The sequence below is a fragment of the Typopeltis vanoorti genome, chromosome 10, assembly GCF_054136105.1.
Source record: "Typopeltis vanoorti isolate ZY-2024b chromosome 10, IOZ_Tvanoo_1.0, whole genome shotgun sequence".
NCBI classification, from domain to species: Eukaryota; Metazoa; Arthropoda; class Arachnida; order Uropygi; family Thelyphonidae; genus Typopeltis; species Typopeltis vanoorti.
The window spans coordinates 31890585-31902957 of record NC_143558.1 but is presented as its reverse complement, the minus strand read 5'-3'; the positions used below and the strand labels follow the sequence as shown (position 1 = coordinate 31902957).

At 37.1% G+C, this 12373-nt stretch overlaps 1 protein-coding gene and 1 pseudogene across 9 annotated transcripts in view; both read left to right on the top strand.

Moving 5' to 3' along the window:
- The window catches only part of Ufd4 (ubiquitin fusion-degradation 4-like), an 831523-nt gene that overhangs the window by 589232 nt on the left and 229918 nt on the right, over window positions 1-12373 (top strand). For all 9 annotated transcript variants that reach the window (XM_090399614.1, XM_090399612.1, XM_090399618.1 and 6 more), the window contains one exon: window positions 1187-1494. In XM_090399614.1, coding sequence (XP_090255740.1) covers window positions 1187-1494 — 308 coding nt within the window. The remainder of the gene's footprint in view (window positions 1-1186; window positions 1495-12373) is intronic.
- On the top strand, window positions 166-314 carry LOC150102311 (U2 spliceosomal RNA; annotated as a pseudogene).

The following is a 12373-nucleotide window of genomic DNA, read 5'->3' as shown; positions in this document are numbered from 1 at the left end:
GGCGGAATGTTAGGACCCGGGTCGAACCCGCTTCTGCTACTGATCACAGCAACGAAAGAACCATTTTCTGGAGGTGAGGCCTGGTGTTTCTGACAGAAGCAGACCAAGCCACAAACATGCGGTCATCCCTGGCGGCAACCCCCTTTTTTCCGACCGATGGCCGCCATCGCTTCTCAGCCTTTTGGCTAAGATCAAAGTGTAGTATCTGTTCTTATCAGCTTAATATCTGATACGGGTCCCATTGTTAACTTACGGTTGTGCAACGTGGCCCACAGCAAAGAAATAATAGAAAATTTATTACATGTGAAACAAAAGTATTGAGAAGACCTATTTACAATCTTTTACTGGACTCTATGAATGAATGACATATGAAGAAAATCTGTTTCAGAGACCCAACATTCTCTCACTCCTTATAAAGTTGTGAGAGAATTAAGTGGCTTGGCCACCATGTTTGGAGGGCAGATGGCCATTTGATAAAACAAGTGCATACAAATAAAACTGGCAAGAAAAGACTCTGCAGAAGACATTTTGCATGATGGATGGATTTGGTAATGAAATAGCTCAAAACAACTGGATGAATATCTCACTCTAGATGTGGCAGCAATCATCTTAAATGATCCATTAAGCTGTTGAAGAAGAATTTGATGATTTATAATACTAAGTCTGCCTTGGTTTGATGGAACATCTGATGATAATGAAATTTGTAATCTTTAATAAAATTTGTCAAGCCATTTCAAGTTAAACCAAAGTTTTAGCATCAAAATTAGTCAGAAAAATAGTATGCTTAAATGACAGAAAATAGTACATGAACAAAATAGCTCTAATTAATGATAATATACAACAATGCTATTGGAAAATGTAACTTTTTATAATTGTCTTGTATCATTGCCATAGTTTTTTATTTAAAAAAAAATTTTTTTTTTAATGAAGTGTGCCTTTTCCAAATGTTTTGTATGATGGTATTATTTCACTGCATTATACAAATAATCTAACACAGAAGTTCTAATAAAGAAGATTTTAATAGTATCATTTTTCCATGAATTTTTGAACCCTGAGATAGGTATGATGAAATTGAAGATTTTGCTCGTTTTTCTTTGTTAAATATGAAATGAAAAATATTAACACAGAAATAATTTCAATACATTTCTATTTTCTCAATTATTGTATACATTATTAAATCTTTTAGGGGGTCCTCTTAGCACAGCCCAAAGTTATCCTAGCTTAACTGCAACTACTACCTCTTCATCCTTATCAGGAAGCCAATCAGTGAGTACTACTGCTACAGCTGCTGCCAGTGGAGTTGCTTTTGGTCAGGGTCTTACTATGAGCTTGACATCTACATCTAGTGAGAGTGAGCAAGACTTTTTAGAAAGCTGTCGAGCCACCACACTATTAGCAGATTTAGAAGATGAAGAAGAGTTGCCAGATCCAGATGACGATGAAAATGAAGATGATGATGAAAATGAAGATGATGATGACTATGAAGATGTTATGGTAATCAGTAGTAATTGTAAAGCAAGTATAGTAGAAGTTTGATATTACAAGCCATCAAAACACATCAAAAACACATGCAAAGATTTTGCATGTGTTTTTGTCGTATGATCAGTCATCAGATGATATTAAATATATAGGAATAATTTCAGTCAAGTTTTTGTTGTTGTTGCCTAATTGCATTAATATTCAATATTTTTGTTGATGATGATATTCAACATCATTTTACAAAACAAATCTGTTTTTTGTAATCATGTAAAATTACATCTGGTTTGGTTACATCTGGTTACTATTCAACAGAGTAGCAATAACACCACTACTGCTAGCTCACTGTCATACTACAGATGATTTATGTCCCATTCACTTTCTTTTTTGAATGAATTTTACAAAATTCATTGGCTGTTATAGCATTTCAAATGATGAAATTTTTCGTTATATGGAAGGCGGGGAGAGAACACAGGGAGCATTCATGGAAGTTAAGGTTGTTCTCAGTCAAGAAAGGGTTAAGAGCTAGGTTTTTCTCCTAGAGTGCAGTGAGTGAGTGGAATAATTTGCCCTTACGGGTAGTGTAAATGAATTTAAAAGAAGGTATGATAGCTGGGTTGGGTAATTTACAGCCTTCCTCAATGAGTCCTTGACTCCCTGGAGATCTCAGATAATAATAATAATTTTTGCATTGATCAGCCATGTAATGTGAAGTGAATAACAGCTACACTGTAGATTGTTGATAGGCAGTTGAAGTAAAACATGGAATATCATACCTGTTGTGCTGGCAGTCAGTGAATTAAACACGATTTATTTTCAATGATATATTCAGTTTTACTCTTTCATTTGTTCATCCTGCATTACTCACATAATTTTTGATGTCATTCTCCACGGGATCATTTAAGGGTTGAAACGGTAACCAGAAGGACCCTACGTATCTTGTCAGAAATGTGTATAACTAACTAGTACTTGTGCCTCAGTGCCCAATCCTATCACCTTCTTGAGAAGTATCCTCCTGGATGCTAAACAAATAGGATGGGCTAGCAATTTGTGAATTATGATAATTTGACTTTGTTTATCAGCAGTGCACTGTTAATTTACTTAAGTTGACCAGTTTTGCAAGCTTTTGAGTCTTCTTCTTGACGATTAAGTTTACTTACAATATACTTACTAGACTTTTTGAATATTGTGAAACACGTTCTATGTAGTTTGCTAGATGTAAGATAATAAGTCAAAGCTATGCTTTATGTTAATGAAGCTATTTTATTTTTACCAACCAGCAGGTGTTATAATGATAGGTTATTTATTAATTTAAAATTTTTAATTTGAAAGAGTAATAAATCAGACATAAATCAAAAAACCTGAATGCTGGTGATATTTAGATGAAATTTTTTTAAAAACAAGCTGAAAAATTATATTAGCTTGTGTGAATAGTGAAAACCAAATACATAAGTAACGATATGTCAGAAGGTAAATATAAAACTTCACAAAATTTTGAAGAAAATCAGCCATGAAAATCAATCATTCCAGTTATGAGCTTGCTATGTAGTTTGCAATATTAGTTTAGTTAGTTTGAGAGTAAGGGGAATATCTTATTTTATTTAAATTTATCAAGCAGGTGAGATTAGATTATCATGATTTCGCTTGTTTATACATATTGATTGGTTCTTATTGCTAGAGATCTTAACTGGTTTAACTGTAATTGGTTTTTCATTTTCTTGGAAATCAATAATGAGGACCTTCTCCATATTAGGGATGTGGTTTTATTATGTATATGTATTTAATGTAATTAAAACACATTGCTGATATTAAGAAAGTCCTCATTATTCCAATAAAATGAAAACTTATGGTGCTCAGAATTTCTAGTAATTACTATGCTATAAACATACAAAGACCTTATGTATTCTTACCCTCTTGGTAGTTAAATAAAATATGCTATTCCCACTTACTCTCAAACCAACCAAACTCTAATGAATGAATATATCTAGTGAACCACATGGCAACCTCAGAACTAGCTTTTCTATCTTTTATCTTATTTCAACCCACCAAAACAGCCAGTACACCACCATAATGTGTGCCACGTAGCACAGTCAGAAGAACGATGGTACATTGCACCTTTCCATTGGAAAAGGCCTAATTTTGATTCTCATCATGATGGAAGGAATCTTTGTGGATTTTTTCAATTGAAGGTGAGTTAGCCAATCTCATAAGGAAATAGCAGGGTTTTTCTCTCCTGGAAACGTGGGTTTTTCATCCCGCATACAGAAAAATCAGCCTTTAGGACACACACACAATTTACAGACAAAAAATACTAGTGGTGGTGAGCAGTAGATGGCATTGGTGTAGAAGATGGACACAGAGTTGTAGAATAGATACCTTCCCCTAGATGAGTCTTTTGACTCCTTGGAGGTGTCACAATATAATAATAATAATAATCCTGGCTCGTGTTCTTGGGGAGCCATGGTGGAGTGGAGGGAACTTTGCCTAGGTCATCAGTGCAGGAATTGGAAGAGAAGAGTGATGCCAGTAAGTTGGCCTTTTCTTTAGGTGAGGTAACTACAGTACCATCTGGATGTGAGTGTGGTGGAAACGTGGGTGGGCAGAAGTTGTGCCCACCCAGGTTTTAAGATTTTTAAAATCTTAACCACATACACAGCACTTTCCTCTCCAATGGCTACAGTGATCACAGTATCAAAAAAATAATCAACTCCTCCCCCATTCCCCGTCCTTCTCGTCAACAAGATTTTAAAAATGCCATCACCATACCCTACATCCGTGGTACATCCGAAAAAATAGCCAAGATACTAAAACAGTACAACCTACACACAGCATATAAGCCCCACCGCAAACTTGCTACCCTTATCCGTTCTACGAAAGATCAGCTCCCTCCTCTCTCTCTGCCTGGAGTTTACAAAGTACCCTGTTCCTGTAAGCTGGCATACTTTGGACAGACAGGCAGATCAGCATCCATCCGTCTAGAGGAACACAAGTCTTACATCTTCAAACACAACTATGGCCATTCAGGCTTGGCTGACCATGTTTTGGACACCACCCACAGGGTATCATGGAAGAAAACCACCATGTTCCACCACAGCAAATTCAAGAAAGAGAGACTTTTCTTAGAAGCAGCAGCAGCTCTCAAAAACCATCCAAATCTCAATAAATACGGTTGCATTAAGCTTCCGAAGATTTGGGAAACACTCATCACCAGAGTTCCCATCTTACATTCCAGGCCACCTACTACTGCCCTTAGTGGGTGCTCTGCCTAGATAGGACTTTAGTGTCACCCACGTGGTTGGGCTTAGTATTGTTTGTTATTTGTGTATATGTTACATTAATTGTTTTTGTAATCCCCGTAGATGTCCTGGTGACTAGGACGAAATATAGGAAGTATTAAATTCTATTTTAATTCTTTTTGAGTGTTGTAAAAAATCCATTAAGCCTCCAACATGATTTATATTGCTTGTTTGGTTGGATTTCTGTTGTGTTTTTATAATTTTTGGTTGAATTTTTTTTGTTTTCATGTTTTTTTTTTTAACTATATTTTGTGGGAGAATTTTTGAGATCCACAGTAAAATTGTATTTCTTTGGGATGTGGTCTGTTGCATATCTGGATGATAGTGAATATCTCAAATGTAATCCAAACTGAATTCAAATTATACATATATTCTCATATTGATCTTTTTGCTTTACATAAATTGTATGCATTCTGTATCTAGTGACTGCATTATAAACAGCTGTTATATTTATTTTCTGTAACTAACAATTTGAAAGAGAATGTTGGGTCAAATGTGTTTAGTTAGTTGCTACAATCAATCTGTTTTGCTTTCATGTCTGTGGGAGGGGAGTGTTTTTCTATTATGAGTCATTCCAGATCTCTCTAATTACAATAATTGTTGCTAAATATAGTACATAGACTTTATAAATTTAGTTTATAAAGTCTATGCATTCCTGCCACACCTAAACAAAGTTACTTGTTTTTTTTTTGTTTCTGCAGTATCATGTCAGTTGAGGTTGGAATGTTTTTTTCATGGTATAGAAAAATTTTTATTCAATTTATCTATTTCTGAATGAAAATGAATACTTCTGTATATTATAAGAAGTGATTGATCTATATCAAAATTCCAGCATATGTGGAATATGTTATTGATAAGACAATATAGCCACTGACAATTAATGAATGTAGAATTCATGAAAGTGTGGATAATGCTGATAATGATCAGATATTATGTATCCTATTATTTTGTGTAAAATTGTGTAAAATGTATATCGATACTCAGTAAACAAAAGAAAATTATTAGAAAATGAAATGAAATAAATCAAATTTATTTCATTTCATTTTACAAAATGACTTGCTACTCCATCAACCCACATATATTCCTGCCATTCCTAAACGAATCACCTAATAGTGGCAGTTTATTATTGATTTATACTTTGCAAAAAATCTCTTTCCCTCTTCTCGTAAATTTTTTTTTTAATTATGCCATCATAAATTCACTTAGGCATGCCTAGAATTTATAGGATCACATGGTATTTGTTCTACCACCAACTTACGGGATACACATATAATATCACAAATGTTAAATATTAATAAGTTGTTTGCCAGTAATGAAAGTATTTCTACTCTACTGTTACTATACTTGAAATTGCTTATCAGCTTTTGTCTTATTTGTTTTCTAATGCTTATTATGTATATATTTCTCTAATGCTTATTAGAGAAATATCAGCGTGTATATTTCTCTCATTCTTCTGCCAGTTTTGCTTCTATTGCATTGGTGCATTGATGGTACCTATTATCAGTTCTGCTGATTTTGAGTGAAAACAGCAGAGACCTTGTCGAACTGCACAATGCCCTAGCTGCATGACATTTCGCGTTGTAATACTGTCTTTTGCTTTAAATCACTACAGAATACAGTTTGATTAGCTAAACTCAAAATTGCCAGCCTATTCTAATTTCTTAAGTATCTAGGTAGATAGGATGTGCTATGAAAAGGTGGGGTTTGAGTATTAAAAGGAAAAGTGAAGGTATCCTTGTGGTCATGTAGCTTTGACCCTTAATCAACTCCCTTCTGTAAATTATAGTTGAACAAGAAATTATATTCTTGTCTTCATCCTTATATCCAAGTGTAAGTAAAGTAATGTTTGCAAATGCGATCTTTGCAACTAGGCTACTTGAATATAGAAACAAGCTGTTCTAATATGCCATAATGCACAACACACTCCCTTCTTGGGTGTGTAATAATAATTAAGCAGTCGTGGTAGAAATTACATTTCCATGTATAAGTAAGAAAATGGTCTTTCAATATATTGAAGTGGTGTTTCCCAAACTTTCAGTACCTACTTATACACCTTTTAAAATTGTAATAATGCCAGCATATCTCCCATTCCTCCATCAGGAAAAAGGCAATTTGTTAGAATACTCTGTATAATTTCTTGGGTGTGTAATAATAATTAAGCAGTCAGTGGTAGAAATTACATTTCCATGTACAAGTAAGAAAATGGTCTTTCAATATATTGAAGTTATGTTGGAGGTTTAATGGATTTTTTACAACACTCAAAAAGAATTAAAATAGAATTTAATACTACCTATATTTCGTCCTAGTCACTAGGACATCTACGGGGATTACAAAGACAATTAATGTAACATGCACACAAAAACTTACAATACTAAGCCCAACCACGTGGGTGACAATAAAGTCCTATCTAGGTGGAGCGCCCTCTAAGGGCAGTTGTAGGTGGCCTGGAATGTAAGGTGGGACCTCTGGTGATGACTGTTTCCCAAATCTTCGGAAGCTTGATGCAACCCTATTTGTTAAGATTTGGTTGGTTTTTGAGCGCTGCTGCTGCTTCTAAGAAAAGTCTCTCTTTCTTGAATTTGCTGTGGTGGAGCATGGTGGTTTTCTTCCATGATACTCTGTGGGTAGTGTCCAAAACATGGTCAGCCAAGCCTGAAAAAAAGCACTCCGGATATACAAACGTGCCAGCTTAGCATTACTACGCGAGCAAATCGCCTCTACTCGTGCCGCCCTCGCAGTGACGAACGCCGCCATTGGCTCCTTACAAGCGGAGCTCTCCACCGTTCTTAACTGGGGGGGGGGGGGGTGGGGGGGGGGGGGGGTGGGGGGGGGGGGGGGTGGGGGGGGGGGGGGGTGGGGGGGGGGGGGGGTGGGGGGGGGGGGGGGTGGGGGGGGGGGGGGGTGGGGGGGGGGGGGGGTGGGGGGGGGGGGGGGTGGGGGGGGGGGGGGGTGGGGGGGGGGGGGGGTGGGGGGGGGGGGGGGTGGGGGGGGGGGGGGGTGGGGGGGGGGGGGGGTGGGGGGGGGGGGGGGTGGGGGGGGGGGGGGGTGGGGGGGGGGGGGGGTGGGGGGGGGGGGGGGTGGGGGGGGGGGGGGGTGGGGGGGGGGGGGGGTGGGGGGGGGGGGGGGTGGGGGGGGGGGGGGGTGGGGGGGGGGGGGGGTGGGGGGGGGGGGGGGTGGGGGGGGGGGGGGGTGGGGGGGGGGGGGGGTGGGGGGGGGGGGGGGTGGGGGGGGGGGGGGGTGGGGGGGGGGGGGGGTGGGGGGGGGGGGGGGTGGGGGGGGGGGGGGGTGGGGAAGACTTTTATACCACCATACTTCAGCATTTCTGGTTGAATATCATCTACGCCTTTCCACATTTCAAGCCTTTGATGGCTTTTTCTACTTCAAATATGGATATGTATTTCTGACTGCATGCCTGGTCAAAGTTTTTTACCACTGTGCTGTCATCATTGCTTGTTTCATTTAGCAGTTTTTCAAAGTAATTACCCCATACTTCAAGGATATCTTTTTCTCCTGTTTTCATGTCACCTTTATCATCTCTAACTCCTTTTACAGCCCTCTTTCCTCCATTCCTAAGCTTCTTCAACAACCTCCAGAATATTTTGCCACCTTCTTGATATTTATTTTCTATATTCTTGCCAAAGTCCTCCTATGACTTTTTTTAGCTAGTTTTACACAGTGTTTAGCATTTTTGCATTTGTCTCTATATTCTGTAAGAGCACAAGCTGACTTATTTGCCAGGAACTTTTGATATGCTTTCTTCTTTTCCTTCACTGCCTCTTTAACTTCCTGTGTCCACCAGGGAGTTCTGATTTTTTTATCCTTGCATACAACCTCACCAGATGCCTCTCTAGCAGAATCAATCAATGTTTCCTTCAGAGTTTGCCCACTGAATCTCCAAGGTTTGATTCCTGTTCTCAAACTCTTTCATTTTTTCTTCAATAATCTTTGTGTATTTTAGTCTACAATTCACATCTGAGAGCTGCTCAACTTTTATTCACTTTAAAACTTTCTTACATGTTATTCTTTTCAATATGAAATTCAGTTTTATCCTGCAGACTAAATAGTGATCACTTCCAATTTCATATCCTCTGTACACTCTAGTGTCCTGCACCAGGGAGAAAACATCACTATCAACAATAACATAGTCTATGAGACTTTTCTTATTCCTTGCCTCTTCTCTCCATGTGAATTTGTGCACACTTTTATGTTGGAACATGGTGTTAGTAATAACCAGTCCATGTCCTGAGCAGAAATCCAACAGATATTTGCCATTATTATTAGCTTCGCTCTTTTCTCCAAATTTTCCCAAAATATTTTTGTATGTCTCACAATCATTTCCTACTCTGCTATTTAAATCCCCAACAAGGACCAACTTTTCCTTTTTCATTTTGTCAGTTGCTTTTTCTAAAGCCTCAAAAAATTCCTCCACTTCTACCTTAGTAGAGCCTTCTGTGGGACCATAGGCACAAATAAGTCTCATTGTCCAGTTCCCCATTCTCATATTTGTCCACATTACTCTACTTGAGACTGACTGCCATTCAAGAAGATTAGCCTCGTATTTTGTGTTGAATACTATGGCTACTCCTTCTTTTCCTTGATTGTCATTGCCTAAATATAACATTTTGAATTTATTACTCAGAAAGATCTCACCAGTTTTTGTCTTTTTTGTTTCAGTCACTCCTATTATGTCGATCTGGTAGTTATCTAATTCCTCAGCTAGCTCCATATCTTTGCCATTCAGGCTTCTTATGTTGATAGTACAGATCTTTAACTCTGGTGATGTTGAGTTGGGGATTGTTTTCAGATTTGTTCCAGTAGTCGACTTTTTTGCTGTTCGGCCTTGTTCTCTGATGAAAACAACGGGGGCTTGTTTAACCTTGTTTAACCGGGCGACGCTCCAGCTGGCATGAAATTTTGTCATGTCGTACCATCATTTTTTATTTTGGTTTAACCAATAGGAATACAATTTGGTCGGCTAAATCCCAAATTGCCAGTCCATCCTTGTTCGTTCAGTATCCAGGTAGATACCCAACAGGGTGCACCACGAGAAGGTGAGGATAGGACATTAGGTCAAAAGCCCTGGTCGGTTCTCCGCATTCCTTTAAAAGCTATGTGGAGGTCTCCTCTCAGTTATACAACTTTGACCCTTAAGCATCCTTTCAGCACCCCTTTTTTCATTGAAATCCTAATGAAAAAAAAAAAAAAAAGACTAAATAGCTATCTACATACCATATCCTTTTACGCATCTCAATATGGGTTTAGATCCGGATTCAGTACCGAAAAAGACTATTAAACTTCCATAAAACAGTTTATAGCAGAATAAATCAAGGAATGTACACAGCAGCTATTTTTCTTGCTGTGACTAAGGTGTTCAGCTGTGTTCATCATGATCTACTACTGAAAATGTCTAGATATGGTGGCATTAAAAGAGTTACTTATGACTGATTCCAATCATATCCGAATAATAGAAAAAAATATACCATATATTGTTTCACTATTGCACATTCAATAGTGCAACAAAAATAATAAAATATGGAATCCTGCAAGGTTTGATGCTAGGACCCATCCTGTTTTTAATATATGCTAATGATCTGTGTAAATACAAACTTTTTGGCAAAATGATATCATTCAACAATGGTATGACATTAGTATGCACCCCAAATGACTCTTGAGGGTGTAGAAAATCGGATTGACCATGATATGTTGAAGCTGTTGAAATGTTCAAACGTTATTTAGCAATAATGGTCGTAAAATTAATATCGATAAAATGAGATATATGTACTTCACATTAACAAATAAGTTAGATCACGATATAACCCTAACATGGCATGAAACAAAGTGGTATCCAAAATTGTAACTGTAGCTTAGTAAAAAAAAAAAAAAAATCAGTCAAGTACTTGGGCCTCCATCTTGATAGCAATCTGAAATGGAACCCCCACATCACATTTTTAACAAATAAGTTGTTCATAATCAACCAAGTATTATGTTGAAATATTTGTAAATGCAGCATTTTTAAGATCCTTATACTATTCGTGGGTAAATTCCTCACAGCAGTATTGTATCACCTGTTGGGATGAGATTACAACAATAATCTGCTTCCTTTGATACAAATCAAAACTGGAATAATTAGAGCTATAGCCATTACTAACTTTGCACATTCAGTGGTGTAGATACAGGGGAGAGGGTACAAAAAAGACTAGGGATAAATATGATATCAAAACTGTGAAAGTAAGTATGAGAATAGATTGAGAAATTGTGGACTGCTAACACTGTTTGCAGTCAATGAACTGTTTGCCACAATAGAGCCTATATCTTTATGGTTGTATATTATATGTAAATAGCAAAGTGTAAGTTTTTCGGTATATAATGTAGACTATGGAAAGATTGAGAGACTACCTCATGGGACTAAATAATGTTGACCTTTATTTTAAATGTATATTATCAGAGATCACTATAACTTACATATCATATCCAGTTACGATATGTTTCATGAACCATCATAGATACAATCACTGGATTTTGCAGTTGACTGTATCACATAAATTTAATTTTCTAGTATCCAGTATGGCTTGGTGGTTACACATTAAAAAAAAAAAAAGTAAAAACTCAGTAATTTATTTTAAACGTTTTTATAGACTATGAAAACTATCTTAATGTATTTTACTTTATTTGTATATATAAGGAAAATATTTTTATTTGTCTATAATAAAATAATCAGGCCAAAATAAATTATAGCCAACAGAAAATGTGGTAGTAATACTTGGATTGTATATTTATAAATACCATGTATATGTGATGAGAATAATAAACTGTCATTGTTTACACTGATGTTTTTAATATATCTTATAGATATCCTTGAAATGTGCTAAACATTTTACTTCTTATACACGATGTCCATCTTTAATTAGTTGTTCATTTGCAACTGGTTTTTTCTCTCTCTCTCTTATATTTCTACAGCAAGCCATTTTCATCTTTGTGTTGTTTGATACTTCAGCAGTTATCAATGAATTACCCTTTGAAAGCCTTATGTGATCTCATAGCATTAAATCTATAATACAGTAACCATAAATGATACTACAAGTACCATATTTATTATTTAGAGTATGATGTACAGGTCTCAGGATATTACATACATATTACATAAAACAGCATAAAAACAATTGTAAAAATCATATTAAAAGGGGTACAATAGGTTGAAATGATTAAACATCAAAATTAAGAATCAGGAGTCAGAGTTTAATCTTTAAATGCCGGATCCACTCCAAGGAGTCTGGGGTTAGTTTAAAAAAGTCCTCTTTTAACCTGAGAATGAGTCGATCTGTACTTAACACTGTGTGATTGATGGTCTGAATCCTGCTTCCTCATTCACAGTTTGGAGTATCAGACCAGTTCTATTTATGCAAGAGATGCTTACATCTCCCATGTCCTGTTCTGATCTGATTTAAAGTGGTCCATACATGTCTAGGGAGGTCGAAGCCCTCCAGACAAGATGTTGGATTTGAAATGAGAATTTTAAGAGTGGAGGTACGTTGAAGCCAATACTCTCCCCATGACTTGCATAGGTCGAAGTTCTGGTCATTCATTTGTATTGCACTCCTACA